The following is a 17,453-nucleotide window of genomic DNA, read 5'->3' as shown; positions in this document are numbered from 1 at the left end:
GCAGCTGCCGAGGGGCCGCTCACCGTTATACCCAGAGTCAGCGCTGTGTGCTGAGGTCCCCGGCTTCTTCATAGGTTTTTCCGCTGCAACGACTCGATCTTCACTCGCTTCCCCAGCTCCTGCGGCAGGAGGGCATCAGGGCACGGCGGGCAGGGGGCACTGGGCTGCGGCACCGGCACCGTGCACTCACCTTTCGCCATTCTCACCAGAACGAAGTGAATTTCTTGCCGAAAGCCGACACCGCTGTGGGGAAGCGGGAGAGGCATGAGGACGGCCACATCCCACTGCACCCCTGTGCCCACGGTCCCCAGGTCAAAGCCATCAGACTTTAACGCTTACACATCCCTGGCTGTGGGAGCAGTGCATCCTGGCAGAGGCTTCCAGCCACCCCTGTGCCACCCAACTCCATCTCACCGCAGGGACGTGGAGGCAGCCCTCACCTTCAGTCAGTTTGCCTGCTTGCTCAGCTGCCCCTCCCGGCAGGATTTTGGAGAAGACGCTTTCTCCCTCCGCCCCAGGCTGCCCCATGGCTGGGCCGGTGGGGCCACGTGTCCCGGCCACCCTCGGACCAGTCTTGCTGTCTGCTGGGGGACAAACAAGGTGGAAGTCAGCAAAGGTGGGTCCCACGGGATGACCCTCAGGCAGCCAGCACCGGAGTTCTGGTTGCTGACTATCATGCACTGACCTGCTGCTCCGGGGGGCTGAGCTGCAGGCGCTCTCCCAGGCTGCTGCGGCACTTTTGCTGCGGGTTTGGCCGTGTCCGTCTGCTCTGATTTCAGCTGCAAGGCAGAAGATGCCTGTCAGCTCTTGCCCTCCTGGAGGGGATGGCAGAGCATCCTTCGGCACCGGCCCCCTGGGTGGGAGGTGGCACGGGGCTCGCTGTGGCAGTGTCTGCACTTTGCTTCACAGGAACGACCCCGAAGTACAGTGGGAGCAAGACTCCACACCCCAAGAGTCAGGGGCACAGGGATGGCCCTTCCCACGGGCACCTGGCGCGGCACATGCCCCGGTCCCCAGCCCTTCCCCAGCCACAGCAAGCAGACGCAGCAGATGCGGGCTCACCTGCGGCGCTGGGTGTCCTCCCGGCTGTGCGTGCAGCGTAGCCGCCGCCTTCCCCGCGGGCTGGCCCGTCCCCGGCTGCTGCTGTGCCGGCCGGGCCGCGGCGGCTCCCTGCGCCCTGGGCTGCGCAGCGCCCGCCTGCTGAGCGCCCTGCCGCGCCGCAGGCTGCTGCCGCGCCGCCGGCTGCCCCGCCTGCGGCTGCCTGCCCGCCGCCTGCTGCGCGGGGACCGAGGGCTCTGCTTTCTGCGCCGGGGAGGGCGTCCCGTGCGGCTGCGGAGCCTTGGGCGCCTTCTGGGGCTCGGCGCCGTGGTGGCGGGACGGCGGCGCGTACTCAGAGGCGCCGGGGCCATACGGTGCCGAGGCGCGGGGCTCTGGCTGCTGTGCCTTCTTGGCGGCGGCCGGCGTGGCGTGGCCGCGGGGCTCGTGGCGGCCGGACTCCCGCTGGTGCTGCTTGGCCGAGCGACGCGGCTGCTCGTCGTGGCGGGAGGAGGCAGCGTGGCGGCCGTAGTCGCCGTGGTGCCGGTGCTCGCGGTGCTGAGGATAGTCATCGTGCTGCCACGGGTCCTCGTCCGGTGGCTCGTCGTAGTCGTGGTAGGTGTGCTTAGCCGGGGGTCTCTTCTGCGAGGAAGAGTGGCCGCCGTAGTGCCTTACCCTCTCTGACCGCGCTTCCCTGGGCTTATCAAACCAGTCTGTCTCCTCCTGACCCAAATGATAGGCTTCAGAAACCAAAAACAAACGACAGTCAATCTCTCGCTCCTCAGGCGGGAACGCAGCCCGGGCTGAAGCCATGCAATGAGGCAGGAGAAGGCAAGCAGCTCGTCACACACACAGGGGACAGCCCGCGCCGGCAGGGATGGGACGGGGCACCGCGCGAGCGCCGCCGGCCAACACCGAACACCCAGACAAGGACTGGAAAGGGGGGAGGAAGGCACGTGTCAAGCAAACTGAGGCCGTGAGTGTCTCTGCGGACGAGCATGCCCCGGGGAAGCGCCATGCTCTGGGTGCTCACCACCACGGGTAGCCGTTACCTTCGCTGTCCGAGACAACGCAATGGGAATCGTCCATGCCGTAGCCCTCCTCGTGCTTGTACAAGTGGTTCCTTGGCACGTCTTTGATGTGCTCTTGCACATCAGGCAACGAGTGGCTGGAGCAGAACTGGGAGCAGGGGTCCCCCGCAGACTGCGGAGGGACCACGGAGCGCGACCCCCCCACCGACTTGCCCAGGGGGCTGATGGGGCTTTCCTCCTCAGAGGGCTGCGTGCGGACCGGAGCCCGGCCCCGGCTCTGGCTCATGCCGAGGGATGAGGGCTTGGAGCCGCCCTTCTGGGAGCGTTCCGCAGCCTCCCGCTCGAAGGACTTGCTGCGACCACTTGCGTCACGACCGGAAGACTTCTCCAGCCCGTAGGCGGAGGAGCGGGTTCTGCCACTGCTGGAGTAGACCCGCTCCTCCTCATCCACCAGGTCCCGGCTGGACACGCCGTAGTACTTCTGCTGCTCATATACGTTCTTCTTGAGCCCGTAGGTGATCTCATCCTGCAGCTTCTTGGCCCGGGAGGCCACGTTGCTGCTGCTGACCGATGTTGTCACTGCGTAGGAGGCCAAGTCTGACTCCACGTCTTTGGCTTCTTCAATGGGGGAGAACTTTGAGATCTTCTGCTCCATGCCCTGCTTCCTGTGCTTGCTGCGCTTGGATGAGACAACGGCAGGTGCCAGGTTCTTGGATGAGTGCTTTGGCAGCGCCGTGCCAGAGCCGTGCTTGTCTGCCCGTGAGGAGTGCCGGTACTCGCTATCCCCGTAGTAGTAGGAGCCCGCCGAGCTCCCCGACACCCTGCCGTTGCTCTCCCGGTGGTAGCTGTTCTTCCCACGATGGTCAGGGCCGTGGTGGTCATAGATGTCCTCCTCGGATTCATCCTCTGCCTTGCTGTAGCAGCACGGCCGGCTGGACCCCTCGCCATCCAGCATCTCGCTCTTCTCTTTGCTGTGCCGGCCGTTGGCGCCCGTGCCCGCTGGCTCCACTTTCTGCCCATCCACCACTGGGCTCTCCTTGGTGAGCTCGCTGATGTCCTCAATCATCACGTAGTTCCGGGGAATGTTCTGCTCCAGGCTGGTGTAGAGGGACTCAGAGGAGAAGCTGGTTGACGGGCCCTGCGTGACGCTGGTTCTGTCAGCCAGCCGGGCTTCGGGCGCCTTGTACTGCTCATAGCTGCTGCTCACCGCCGCCGCACCGAGGGTGACATCAGGGACAGCAGAGGAGCTGGTGGCCGCGCTTATGACCTCGTAGTTGGTGGGGATCTTCTGCTCCAGCTCGGCCAGCGAGGTCTGCCGTGGCTTCTGATGTGCGTCTGACGGGCTCTGGTAGAGCACAGGCTGCGCTGCAGGCACACCGGCTGTGCCGGGGAAGGTGCCCTGGGCTTGGTAGGGGTTTTGGGGCCGGAAGCCTGGCTGGTCGGGGGCACTCAGCTCTGGGTACACGGTGCCAGGGGCCGGGAAGGCGGCGGGCGAGGCGAAGGCAGGCAGTGGGGCAGGTGGCAAGCCGTCCTGCGTGGTGCTAGCAGCAGGGAATTGGGGCGGTTGCGGGCGCGTGGCAGGGAAGGTGGGGAGCCCCGGTGGGGCCGCATAGGGGTATGCAGCATAGGAGGCGGCGGTGAAGTCGGGGTACTGGGCAGCAGGCGCGGGGCGCAGCCCGGCGCTGTCATAGGTGGCGAGGCGCAGGCTGTGCAGCTCGCTGTCGGACAGGTAGTCGCGGCGGTCAGCCAGGCCGCGCAAGTAGGGGTGGTCCCGCGTCCCTCGGTCCTTCAGCAGCGACTCCTTGCGCTGCGTGATGCCCAGCTCCAGGTACTTCAGCTTGGCGTCAATCTCCTTTTCCTCCTCGTCCAGCTCCGCCTGCTTCTTGCGAAGCTTGGTCGACTCGTGCTCCACCAGCTTCAGGTCACGGTCCAGCTCCTTCAACAGGCTGGCCTTGGTGACCGGTGCTGCGGCAGGGGCCTTGGGGGCCAAGCTGCCCAGGTAGAGCTGTTGGGTGGCCGGGCTGCCCAGGGCCACGTGGGGCTCCTCGGGCGGTGGGCTGGGCAGAGTGCGCTTCACCTTGCGTGCCAGTGGGCTCGACTGCAGTGTGCTCACCTGCAAAGGCAAGAGGAGGCCGTCAGCAGTGCGGCCCCAGCCCCCCAGGGTTGAGTGCCCCGTACGTTCCCTCATGCCCCATGCAAGCAGCGTTTATGTAAAGGCACAATAAATAGGATGGAAGTAACAGGCAGGGCACTTTCTATGAATAATTACCACGAGTGGCAGCAAGCCAAATGCCAGGCTGGCTGCTGGCATGCCAGCAGAGGAGCACTGCTAAGTGCTGCACAAGCCCCTGCAATGCTCTCCAGCAGGGCTGGGAAAATTGGCAGTGGGGCGATGGCACGGGACCCACTGAGATGGAAGCTGTCACAGAGCTGTGTTCCCCCACTGCACCCTGCGAAATGTAGGTTGTGTTTGGGGATGTTGGACAACCCATCACCTGTCTACCCTTCTCCCCTTTGTATGGAGGGGTTTTGCCAGGTCGTGCCTCAGTTTCCCCACCTGCAAAATGAGGCTGTTTGCGGATGGGAGTGTGAGCTGCTGCACCCCAAAACTGAGCTGTGCAGGAGAGGGAGGGCACCCGCTGTGGGATGGGAATATCCAGGGTCCTGCCATGGTCATGCTGTGCTGCTGTGCAGCACCAGGGCTCCCTGAGTGCCTGCAGACCTGGAGGAGCCGCCTGCTGCCTGCTCGGAGGTGCAGGGCCACGTGTCCATGCATGCAGGCTGCCATCAGCCGCTGCGGGGAGCCAACCTTTTGAAATATTAATTGCTGCAGCACTAATGAAACTGAAATGGCCTGAGGTGCCTCCTGGGGCCACTCTCCAAAGGAAAGGTTATTTATTGCAGGACGAGAGTGAGTTGAGTGACTGCATCTCTCCTGCTCACAGTGGTGAGATGTCACCAGAAAAGATTCAGCTCGGGTCAGCCTGGCCAGGCACACACAGGGAAGGATGCCGCGTGAGGACACGTCTGAGCCCATCAGGGTGAGACGTCCACTGAGCTGGGACACAAAGTGCCATCACCGGGGTGGGCGCCCGAGCATGACCCCGCACACACGTACCTGGGTGCCTGGGAGCAGTGAGTGCTGGTAGAGAGAGAACCTGTCCTTGCCAGCCTCCTCAGAGGTGGGGCTGATGGGCTTGGGGTCGGACAGTGAGCGCTGCATGGTTTTGATGGGACGTGGCAGCGTCTGCTGGCGCTGGGCCGAGTCTGTGAAGTGCTTCTGGGGTGGGACGTGCGCCTTGTTGAGCCGCTCACTGGTGGCGAAGGAAGACTCCAGCAGGCGGTGTGGGGACAGCGGGGACACGGGCGAGTAGAGGACCTGGGGGGAGCGGGGAGGCTGGCGGGTCACCAGCTGGGAGAGGGAGTCGGCCGGCAGGTGGGACTGGTACCCGATCTCCAGAGGGTCTGGCTTCTTCTTCTCAAACTTGCCGAGGGTCTGCTGCCGGACAGCGTGGGGGTCCAGAGGCCCTGTGCTGACCATCTGCAGGTTGGTGGAGTAGGGGGTGATGGTGGTGGGCACCGTGAGCTGGGGCACCACGATTCCGGGCTGTGGAGGCGGCTCAGGTTCTGTCTGACAGGCGAGGCTCTCGCCCCGCTGCGTCTTCTCCGGCGCTGAGATGTACTTGATGATCTCCACACGAGGGTCATGGGTGGTGATGTGGATGGAGGGCGAGACACGGAGGAGCTGGTCAGGCTCAGTCTGCACCGAGCAGTCGCTAATGGTCTGGATGCCAACACTGGCCACGCCGCGTGCTGTGCCATCCGCCTTGCCCTCAGTGCCGGCATCAGCGTGCCGGGAGGGCCGCGAGCGCCGGCGTCGCACAGGCTGCTCCCACTCTCCGCTGTCCTCCTCATCTGTCTGCACGCTGCAGTCGGTGCTGCGCCGTGACCGCCGCCGCCGCGACAGCATGTACCGCTCCTCGCCATCCTCCTCATCTGTCTGCACACTGCTGTCTGCTGTCTTCCTCGCTGTCTCCTTCTCATAGGCGTCCCGCAGACGCGGCATCGAGTTCCTCTTCTTGATGCCCCGTCCGGGCTCCCAGGACTCCTCGGCCTGCAGTGACATGTCCGAGGCTGAGCTGCTGAGCGGCCGCTGCGGTGCAGGGTAGCGTGGGCCACTGGCAGTTTCGGGACCCCCAGGCAGCGCCTGGCCGGCTGGTGTCCAGCCGTGTCCATTGTGCATTGGGCCCCGTGGCACCTCGGCAGGCCCCTCGGGTGGACGGCTGATGGGTTCGGCACCAGCGGGGGGGAAGATGGTCTTCTGCCTCTTCTGCTCCTCCAGCTGCTGCTGCAACTGGTGCTGCAGCTGGTGGATGTGCTCGAGCTGCAGGCGCTGCTGGGCCAGCTGCTCCCGCTGCAGCGCCAGCTGCGCGTGCCGCTCCTCCTGCTGCTGCTGCAGCACTTGCTGCTTGATGCACTGCAGTTCCTGCAGCTCCCGCTGCACCAGCAGCTGCTCCTTCTCCCGGTGCCGCTGCAGCTCAGCGCGCTCCCGCTCCAGCTCTTCCTGCAGCCGCAGCTGCCGCAGCTTCTCCAGCTCCACACGCTCCCGCTCCAGCTGCAGCACGTGCTCCTGCTGCTTGCGCTGCCGCTCTTCCTCGCGCTCCCGCTCCTCCCGCTGTACGCTCTCGGAGGCTGGTTTGGGCACGGGGGCTGCCTGGCCACCCTCCTTGCTGCCCGCTGCAGGAGGCTCGGTGCAGGGCGCTGCTCCTGACGCCTCTGCTCTCTGCATGCCAGTGGCAGGTGTGGTGGGGGCTTTGGCAGCGGGGCCTGTGCCTGGTGCAGCACTGACTGCCTTGCCTAGGTAGACGGGTGTCTCCATCATCGAGGAAGCCGGGAGGCGGCTGGGGGCTGGATAGCGGTAGAGGCCTTGTGGGGCCAGCGGGACGCGCGGCGCAACGACAGGCACCCTGGCCAGGCTGGCAAGCGGGACAGCGGCCATGCCGGGTGGGCCGTAGGGCCGGTACAGCCCACGCAGCATGGGTCGTAGCACGGAGGCTGGCTGGGTGGTGATGGGCAGCGTGGAGGCGATGGGTGTGTTGATGGTAGAGTAGATCATGCCATCGGCTGCCCGCACGGTGGCGGAGGATGCAAACATCTGCCTGACGGCACCCAGGCGCACGCCGGGCACGTTGTACTGTGCCAGGCTGCCGAAGCCCTGCTGTGTCTCAGGGACGGACGGGTTGAACATCCCGCTGGGTTTTGGGGCCACGGCGCCCCCTGGCTGGGCTGGCAGCCCCCTACCGCCGGGGCCATAAGACAGTGTGTCGGGACCATTGGCGTGCCGGGCCCCATACTGGTGGTCCATGGAGTTGAGTGCAGCACACATGCGGCTGATCTCACGCGCAGTCGTAGCACTGTAGTGGGCCAGGCTGGACTCCTGGAAGCTGGCCAGGTCCCCTCGGGGTGAGTAGCGGTAGTCGGAGTAGATGTTGGAGGCTGAGCTGTACCTTCTCATAGGGAGCGGGTGGCCCAGCAGGTCAGCGGGCTGGCGCAGGTCAGAGTAGGAGCCATACTGCAGCCCTTGGCCCAGATACCCACCTTCAGCAAAGCCGATGCTGTAGGAGTGCTTCATGGTGCTCAGGTCCACCGCGGCCTCGTGGAAGGGTTGGTCCCCCTTCAGTGGGTAGTAGTTCATGCCGATTTCTGACAGGTTGGTGTCCGACATGGAGGAATAGAGTCTCCCAAAGGTACCAGTGGGGTAGAATTTGTGCTCCTCATAGAGTGCAGGTGCCGGCTGCTCCCGGTACGGGAAGCTCTCTGGCAGCTCTGGCTCCCTGCTGCCATACAGGGGCCCACTGGCCTTCCTGCTGGGGACCGTGTCCGCAGCCTTCTTCTCTGGCACCTTGGAGGTGGGATTGAATGCACCGGTGCAGCTGCTGCCAAAAGGGAACTTGTAGACCACATCACAGCAGGCCACCTGACTCTCCGCCTTCACGCCTGTGAGGTCCAGCACGTTGGCTGGAGGCTCTTCCTTCAGCACTTTGGTCACCGGGCCAGCTGTCACATCCTCCACCTGCACCATCATCACCTGGGACTTCTTGCCTCCCAGGGCAAGGAGAGGGCTCTGGGTCTTCAGCTCCACCGGCACCGCACGGTACAGCTCCGAGCCCTGCTCCTGCTGGAATGGCTGTTGAAGGCCGCTGACACTATGCGCAACACTGGTCTGTGTGATGAGCACATCCTTCTTTACCATTTGACTGGGCAAACTGTACCTGGAGAACTTCGCCTGGGGAGAAGCCGGTGGCTCGGGCTTGCTGGTGGGTGCAGGGCCAGCTGCCCCACTGGCTCTGCCAGCACCCGTCTGAACGCCCTGCTCTACCTGCTTTACCTGTGCCAAACACACCGGGCTGCCGGCCCCCTGCCCAAAGTCCATCCGGCTCTGGAAGGGGTCTCCGTAGACCACGGGCTGCTTAGGCTGGGAGATGAGCATCGGGGAGGCGATGGCAAGGCCGGCGGTGCTGGAGGCTGCGATGATGGCGTGGGGCTGCTCCTGGGCATTGAGGTTGATGATCAGGGGCTGGATGGCTGTGGACTGCCGGCTGGGGATCTGGTCCAAGGTTAGGCAGTACTTCCTGGCCTCGGTGGCCAAGGAGGTGAGATCCATGCCTTGGTCTGTTATGATGATGGGAGCTGATTTCAGAGCAGTGCGCAGGTCCACAGCGCTGCTGCTCGGCACCTTGGGCCCTGGCTCCACACGGGAAGTGCCGGGGATGGAGGAGATGCGGCACAGTGATATGTTCTCTGCCGGCAGTGCTCCCCAGCTATACAGCCCCGTGATGCCATCGGGGCCTGAAGTCACGGGCACCTTCTGGGCTGGGTCCTTCACATGCTGTGCCCGGATGAATGTGCCCAGCGGCTGCTCTGGCTCCTGACCGTACCCGTGGGTGATCACCTGCCGGCTTATCCTGGTGGGGGATGAAGCAGGGGACGCAGAGGAGCTCGGTGGTTTGGTCTGGCTGGCTGCATCGGCTGCTAGTGTGATCAGCATGAAGGGTGCATCCTGTGAGGACTGCTGCCGGGTCAGGCGAGGCGAGCCTGCCTGATGTGGTGTCTGTGTCCCCTGGGCCACCATGGGGGAGGAGGCTGAGGGGCCGGTGGTGGTGGGGACATCGTAGGCGAGGAGGGGACTTTGCGTCTGCGTGGAGAACTCAGCAGTAGACTTGGCAGTGGGGCCAGAGGGCACAGCAGCTCTGGGGGCAGCGCGAGTGGGACTCTGAGTGGGAGACGTTGGCGAGAGCGGGGGGCTGGAGCTCTTGAAGAATGAGTACGTCTTGGCTGGTGGGGGCTTGCCATCACTCACCCCTTGGAGCTTCTCCCTCGCCATTTGCACGCTGGTCTCCACCCCCACCTTGCTTCGCGTGATGTCCTCTGTCTGCGAGCCGTAGCTGACGGTGCTTTTTGACGGGCCATAGCTCCTGGCAGGTGTGGAAGCAGCCTCTGCAGAGCTGTAGATCCGTGTTGTGCTGGTGGGGCTGGCCACCGCTGTTGTGACCATGCTGGTACCTTTGCTGTAGGTGTAAGGAGCTGTGATGGGCTTGGGAGCTGGGCTGGGTGCTGCTGGGGTGCTCTGGAGCTTGGCCAGGTCTTGTCCCTCTTTGGCAAAATGCTGTGTTACCCGGACGTCAGGAACCGCCTTGCTGCCTTCAGAGGTTGAAAAGGAGACAGGAGCAGAGAGCTGCGTGGGGCTAGTGCCGGGTGTGAGGGGTCCCCCATTCTGCTTCATTAGCTCAGCATATGCACTCTCAGCATTCAGAAAGTGCTTCTCCTGGTACGCTTCCTCCTGTCCTTTCTTCTTGTCTCCCTTCTCCAGAGCCAGGTCAAATGAGGTGGACTGGTGCATCCTGGCAATGCTCTGTGAAGTCTGCAGGATCTCCTCGTACACTGCACCAGGCTTTGACAGAGAACTCGAATAGTCGGGCTGTGAGGGGTGTGTGGGGCCACTGTCATAGCCGTATTTGTCCGCATACTGGTATTGGAAGCCATTCTGCCCCTCGGTGCTGCGGTATCCAACCTGCTGGTAGGTGCTACCACCATAGGAAATGTCCTGCTGGGCCTGCTGGACCTGCTGCTTCTGCATCATCTCTGCCTTCCTCATCATCTCCTCGTAGGCTTCCTCGGCGCTCTTGAGGGGCTTGCTGGTGGGCTGCACATTCTCCACCTTCTCTGTGGGGGAGTACAGTGACATGAAGGTTGGCAGGTTGTACTCACTGCCCGACTTGTACAGCTTGGAGGTCACGGCATCAAAGCTCTCAGCCTCTGAGTCGATGGAGGGCGAGTACTCAGAGCAGGAGGAGCGGTGCAGCTCCTCCATCTCCGCCGCCTGCCGCAGCTCCTCAGTAGGAGAGGCGTCCTCGATGGGGGACAGGTTGCTGGGGGGGGTTTTGGAGCGCTCCCTCCTCCGCTGCGCCCTCAGCTCCTCCTTGTCACGCTTGGTCTTGCGTGCCGTGCTGCGGATGCGCTGCTGCTCCACCTCCCGCATCTTCTCCTGCTCCCGCAGCAGCTCTTCTTCCTCCCGCAGCTCCTCCTCTTCTGATGAGTCCTCAATGGTAGGCAGCAAAGGACCGTGTGAGCGGTGCCGAGCCTTCCTCTGCTGCTTCACCTCCTCCAGGCGCTGCCGCCGGCTGGGGCTGCTGTCACTGTCCTCCTCCAGGGAGGAGATGGAGGTGGGTGAGGTGCCCGAGGTGTAGCTGGGTGTGGTGGCCGGCAGGGTGGATGAATACTCACCACGGGATCGCTCCTCAGGTGATCCCATCAGGCTCTCCATCTCCAGTTCGGGCTCCCTCTCCAGCCCAGCGTCAGCCTCCTGGCTCACCTCCATCTCCCTGCCATAGCCGGTGGTGCTGTTCAGTTCAATGGTCTTGAAGCGCCGCAGGCCTCCCTGGGTTGTGCTTATGTCATCGCTTTCTGCTGCCTCCAGCTCCTTCCTCTCCTCCTTGTACAGGCCACCGGGGCCATGCGGCAGGCGCCGCTTGGCTGAGGAAGGCTCTTTTCCTTTCTCCACCTCGGCTTTGGGGGCACTGCACTTGGAGCGCCCGTAGCCCTCCTCCTCCTCCTCCTCAAGGTTGTCCTCCTCTGCACTCATCTCCAGGATCTGCCTGCGCATGAACTCCTCGTCAGCCACCTCCTCCCGGCCCTTGGGATGTCCAGGCACCGGGGAGAAGCCCCCCTCACTGCTGTCCTCCACGTAGTCGTGCCGCAGCTTGCTGCCGAACTCGTCCGAGGACTCCACGCTCTCCCGCTGCTCCCTCTGGTTCTCCCAGTCCAGCGAGTCCTCATCCTCCTCCAAGATGTCCTCCAGCTCCTCGTCTGAGTCAAAGGCTTCAGGGGTGATGGAGAGATACCGAGGCCGCTGCCGCTGCCGCTGTTCCTCCCGTGCCTCTGAGCCCTTGCCGGTCTCTGCCGGGGCCCCCCGCGCCTCAAGCAGTGGCCGCATGCTGCTCTCTAGCTTGGTGAGCTCAGAGGGGCTGGGAGGACTTTGCCCTGCCAGCCCAGTGCCACTCAGCTTCTCCTCCTCCTGCTGCACCAGCCCCGTGATCTCACTCTGCGAGCTGGAGATGCCATCCGAGGAGTAGCCAGTGTCACTCAGACTCTGGGGGCTGCGAGACAGGTCCGGGGGGTAAGGCTTGCTCGCGTCCTGCAGGTGAGAGGGAGTGTGGAGTTAGGGTATGTGAGTGCCCCAAGCAGGAGGGGACCCTGGGACGCCCCCCAGCGCCCCCCACCTGACAGCAAATGCCAGAAGGCTGCATAATGGCAATACCTTCAATTTTCTATTGCTAAGAGACCCAGCAATGGCTGAGCCCTCACTGTAACCCTTGGGATATTTATGGCTGTGAGCACATCCCTAGGGAAGGGGGCAGGAGCTTGGCCTCGGGCAGCACTGGGAGTACAGCACTGGCTCTGGGTGTGGGCAGGGAGCAAGAGACTGGCAGCAGAGGAGGGCACAGCTGGGCTGGAGGCAGTGTGAGGCCAGCAGCCTCTGAAGGCAATTTAATTTCTCCAATGGATAGCCCTGCAGAGGACACTGGAGAAGCAAGGCAGTCCCCAGGATCCTCGTTGGACGCCAGCAGGAATAAAGGAATTGCTTTAATTGATAGTACAATGAGGCAGCACTGCAATGAGACTCAGTGTCACACTCAGCAGTGGGGGCTGTGCCTGAGAGCCTGTGAGCAGGGGTACCATGGACCCCATGGGACTGGGGACCACCAGGGTGCAAGCAGCCTCCCTCCCCAAGGGCCATGATGGCTCCCTGGCACAACCATCCCAGTGCTGTTGGGCTGTTTCCCCAAAGCACACTGAGTTAAAGAGGGAAAAAAAAACAGAATGAGCTCGGGAATGCCCATTTCTGCAGTGCAAGCTGGAAATGTTTCAAAATTAGCTTTGCATTTAACGAGAACTCCAACTGCCCTTTAAAACCAATGGGGCAAGGACTACCTGAGCTATTGCATTACGAACAGAAGATCCAGAGCGGTTCGGACTCTTGGGAAGCACTGTGCTTTGACTGCGGGTGTGAAAAGTGCCTCTCTGTGACATGGAACACAGTGACCAAGGGGACAAGGGCAGAGCTCACCTCCAGCTCCTTCGCCTTCTGCGTTTCAGGGGCTGCACGTCCCTCCTTGCTCTCCCCCTCCAGTTTGGGGCTGACGCTCTTCCCCTTGGGCGCTGCGACAGATGGCTCCGGAGCAGCTTTGGGCAGCGGCTTCTCCTCTGCTAGCACCAGTGGCTTCTTCTCCGGAGCAGGGCTGGGGACCCTGCTCTGTTCGGGTGCCCGCAGGCTCCTGGCAGGGGAAGGCTGCCGTTCGGGAGGTGCCACCGGCTCGGCAGGGACCGGTGCCCGCTGGCTGGCTGCTGTCGGCTGGTGCCGAGGGGAGCCGCTCACGGGTTGCTTTGGCGCAGGCAGCGGCATCGGGGCAGGGTCTGCCAGGCTCCCTTCCAGCAGCCTCTGGGTTTGGCAGTTCAGACACAGCCATTCGTTTTTCTGCAGGACACGGAAAGGAAGCATCATGTTAGAAATCGGTGCCAACGGGGCCTCCCTTTCTCCGGTGCCCAGCAGAGATGGGCATCACGGTGAGCCCTGGGATGGCAAGGTTCTGTGCTGGCTCTGGCCCCATCACCAGCAAGAGCACGGATCTCAGCAGTCAGTACGCCATGGGGCTGTGCCTCACTATGCTCTGGCGACCATCAGAATGTTCCATTCCTCCCATCTTGCCTTAGGGTGAAAAGTCCTAATTGCGGTTTGTGACAACACAAAAATCATTCTTGCTTTTTATGCCCCCTTCTTATCATCCTGGAGGAGTTTTAATGAGGAAGACTAGATCTCTTGCAGACTACACCAAAACACCTTCAGCATCTATTCGAGGGGGAACAAGCCCAGTGCGAACCTGCCTTTGGCTCCAGGTGTGCTGCCTGTGGGCTGGGGTGTTTGGCCCTGCCTGCTCTGTGAATAAGAGCAGCTGAAAAGTCCACTGGAAATGGGGAGATGCAGCTTACTGGGCTGCTGTGCGACTGACTGCACATCAAAGCAATGCATTGGGCATCAGTAGGAATGCATTGGGCATCAAAACAATGCACTGGGCATCAAAGCAATGCATAGGGTATCAAAGAAATACACTGGGCATCTATAGGAATGCACTGGGCATCAGAGCAATACATTGAGAATCAAAGCAATGCATAGGGCATCAAAGAAATGTACCAGGCACTAAAAACAACAGCATGGGGGAAGGCCCAACCAAGACAATCCAGGAGGACAGGTCCCCAAGGGGACCCCAGGTTTAGGTCAGACAAACCATGGTGCAAATGCCAGCACATCACAACCCAAGTGCCCGCACTGCTGGTGGGTCCCAGCTTCTTGCTGCAGTTTGTTTTCCTTGCTACAATAGAGGCCTAACAGCATAACCATAATGCTCGGGGATCTTTTTTTTCTAGGTTATCAGAAAGTACTGGCTACACGAGTATGCGAAGAAAAAACTTCCCAAAGATATCACCCCAAGTACACGCTGTGCGGAAAAGAACAAGGCAATCTCATTGAGCGAGGCTCTCAGCAAGAGCCTTCATTTCATGACCTGGAAAAAACAGCGTGCAGCTGGGGCTGTAAGAGAGCCTGCAGGGAGAGGCAGAAGCCCTGCTCAGGGCTCACAAGCACTCTCCCACTCCGAGTCCTCAAAGGGCTATTTTTACCCTCACAGGAATGTCCAGGAATAGGGCCCTGACGTTTGCTTCACTTCTGATGTTTCATCATTTTAAATGTTCTCTCTTTTCTCGGCTCACAGCCATCTCTCCCCATTCCCCAGGTAAGCCTTTCCCCCTCCCCACAGCCCCCTCTCCTCCGCCCGCCCTATGCAGGAGCATCTTCAGAAAGCATCAGGGTTGCACAGGGCCATAAAAGAAACCCTTCAGCACGGTAATATTTAATTACTGCTTAATCAAAGAGAAAGTCTAATTAAGGGGCAAGTGCAGCCTATTGTATCCTAATGATTGCATTTGTCTTCTTTTATTTCGGAGCTAGCTCTCATCATGTTGCCTCTGAATCAGATCTCCTTGCCACGCTCTGCTCTATAATTATTTCAGGCGGCAGAAGAAAATGTAATTGTGTGACACAAATTGAATCCCTTCCTCACAGAGACGCGCAGCCCTGCGTTTTTCTTCCAGGAATCCCATTTTCCTTGCGGAGCTGCTCACGTGGAGGGGCAAGGAGGGCAGGTGTGATGGGGATGGCACAGCTGCTTGGCCCCTTTTGGGGTGATGCAGGCCATGGGGAATGGGGAGCTTAGGGAAGGGTCAGGTCCCACCTGGGGTGGTGCCTTCATGCCCATGGGCTCTGGTCAGCATACTGCAGGGATAGCCACAATGGCAGCCCCTGCACATCCAAAGCTCAGCCTCCAAACCCAGTGCCTTGTTGGCTCGGGGCTGCCCAGGCAGAGCAGCGGGTGCTGTGTGAGAACAGAGGTTTGGGTGGAGGTTAGGAAAGGCCCTTTGGTGGCAGTGGTGCCGCCCCAGGTTGCTCACCAGGTCTGAGCTGGACGGAGCCTGGCTGCCCCGTCCCCATACCGATGGCCACCCTGCACTAGGGACCCCACAAGCGCTTCCCCAGGGGCAGGGGGCATGCAGCAGGGTGAAGCTGATGGGACCCCCAAGATCCGCTGAGCATGAACCCTGCCACAGGAACCGGGGGGCTCATGGGGCCCCACACCTCCTCAGCTGCCACCAGCTTTGCGCAGCTGCGATGGCTCAGCTCTGCAGGGCCACACTGAGAACCAGAGAAGGGAACGCTCTCCATTCAAAATAGCCCTGCCAGGAAGATTGCAGAGCCACGCTGAGCTGCCCGTCCCCAGCAGCGAGCAGGGAGGCTATGGCACAGGGAGGGGGCTGCAGCTGGCTGGGCTCAGCCTCTGCTCCGGGTGAGATGTGCCAGCCGGACTGGGGCACCTCTGCCGTTCCTCCTCACTGACTGGGCAGTGATTGCAGCTCCCACGGCCCCTCTTTAGGCTGAGGGGCCCATTTACCCCTTGGGGCTGGCAGCCGCTGGCGGCTGGCCAGAGCTGCGCTCGCCAACCCCTGGCGGGCTTTACCAGGCAATTGTTTTAATTTACTAATGGGCAACGACAAAACGGTAATTAAGGACAATAGAAGCCTTCCCGCATCATTTTGGTCAACGCCACCGCTTGGCAACTTAATTAACTGCTGAGTCCCCCAGTGCCGCCGGGTTACGTTCCACTGCGAGCTCCAGCAGCTGTGCCAACACAGCCAGCCCTGGCATAGCCCAGCGCTGCCCACAGAGCCCCTCCTGCACCTCATCTCGGAGCTCTGCTGTTATTTGTGCTCCTCAGCATTATTTTGCACATTCCAAGTGATAGATATTAAAATACCGGCACGGAGGCTGCACGAAATCAGATAAGCGGCGCGAGGTATAAGTATCCTACAAGCCAGATCTCATCTCCCAGCATTACACACAGCGAATATCCCACGAATATTTCATTTATTTGCTGACAAGCCCTGCGCAGGGCTCATTGTGATGACAGATGGGTGCCTGGGAAATATGGAAAACACTTCTGCTATCTGAATCAAGATCCAAATTAGCAGCAAGAGCCTTGCAGAATGGCTTTTCAAGCCCTGCTCCATCTCAAGGATCTTTCTCCCAGCTCCTTGCACGTGAACACTGCCGTAATTCATTTCGCTCCACGGATGCTGCTGCCCAAATGCCAGCTAATACTTCTTCCCTCGGTTTCAGCTCATTGGCACAGCTGAATTCTCCAGAGCAATCCCTCCATGGGCTGCATGTGATGCCCCTCCATGTGTGCCAATGAGTGCTTCCTCGGGTGGGAACCAGTGGAAAGGATGAGCCCAGCATGCACTGTGGTCCAAGCGCCCGCAGGGGCTGCGTGTGTACCATCCCTGCCCAGCACTTCCCCCTGTTTAGGGTTGGTTCACACGGTGAGCAATCGAGTGGGCAATACTCCATTTCTGGGGATAGCAGATGAGTCCACTATCTCTAATTTAAATAATACAGCTTGGGATTTCCTTCATCTTGTTCCAAGTGCTGACTTCTCAACCAGAAGCCCCACAAAGGCTTGGAACCAGATGCTCTTCAAGGTCCCCTCCAACCCAAGCCATTCTACAGGGCAAGTTTTGGCCCAGTTGCCAATCTCCCAGTGTTTCTCTGAGGAGGAGGCAGGATGCCCTGCTTCCCAGCTGCATTGTGCCCCATGCACAGAGCAAACACAGCAGCACGAAACCACGGGCACCGCTGTCTGCGCGTCCCTTGGCAGAGTCTATTCTACACTAATTGGCTTCATTAATGTGAACTGGGTGAGCATCAGTGCCACCACAGCTCACAGATTAGCTCAGCCAAAAACCACTGATGTGGTTTTCATCACTAAACAGAGCATTTGACTGCACAGTGGAGCAATGCTCCCCAGCACTGTCATGTCGGCACCCATCCCCAGAGCCCTCCCAGGCAGGGGGCATACAGTCCCTGCCCAGCTCTTCTCCAGCCGCGGTGATGTAGCATCACACTTGGCACAGCAATAATGTGATTAAAAGTGGCACGGGGTAATCTCCCTGCAATCACACCTTGATGCAGCTTCTCCTCCCCAGGGAAAAATCATGGGTGGGGATTTTCCTTCCCTGTTTCTGCCCCTACGCCGCACCCGCTGGGCAGTGGCAGAGTGGGCCAGCAGAGCTGAGCAGCCCGCGCCGTGCCCAGCAGCGCTGGACCGCAGCCACCGCCATGCACCGCACTGACCAGCAAGGGATTAATGCAGCTGAAAGCCTTTGGCTGATGAGTAATAGCAGAGCTCCCTTCGCCTTCCTTCGAGGAACGAGCACGCCCAT

At 61.2% G+C, this 17,453-nt stretch overlaps 1 protein-coding gene across 1 annotated transcript in view; it reads right to left on the bottom strand.

The window, feature by feature from the left end:
• The window catches only part of BSN (bassoon presynaptic cytomatrix protein), a 55,631-nt gene that overhangs the window by 656 nt on the left and 37,522 nt on the right, over window positions 1-17,453 (bottom strand). Inside the window, exons 4-11 of the mRNA XM_048957839.1 lie at window positions 12,694-13,101; window positions 5,185-11,760; window positions 2,088-4,179; window positions 1,063-1,775; window positions 686-779; window positions 441-584; window positions 191-243; window positions 24-119 (exon numbers count right to left, since the gene is read on the bottom strand). Coding sequence (XP_048813796.1) covers window positions 203-243; window positions 441-584; window positions 686-779; window positions 1,063-1,775; window positions 2,088-4,179; window positions 5,185-11,760; window positions 12,694-13,101 — 10,068 coding nt within the window. The 3' untranslated portion in view covers window positions 24-119; window positions 191-202. The remainder of the gene's footprint in view (window positions 1-23; window positions 120-190; window positions 244-440; window positions 585-685; window positions 780-1,062; window positions 1,776-2,087; window positions 4,180-5,184; window positions 11,761-12,693; window positions 13,102-17,453) is intronic.

The sequence above is a fragment of the Lagopus muta genome, chromosome 11 (assembly GCF_023343835.1).
Source record: "Lagopus muta isolate bLagMut1 chromosome 11, bLagMut1 primary, whole genome shotgun sequence".
Lineage (NCBI taxonomy): Eukaryota > Metazoa > Chordata > Aves > Galliformes > Phasianidae > Lagopus > Lagopus muta.
This window is presented reverse-complemented; position numbering and strand designations above follow the sequence as displayed.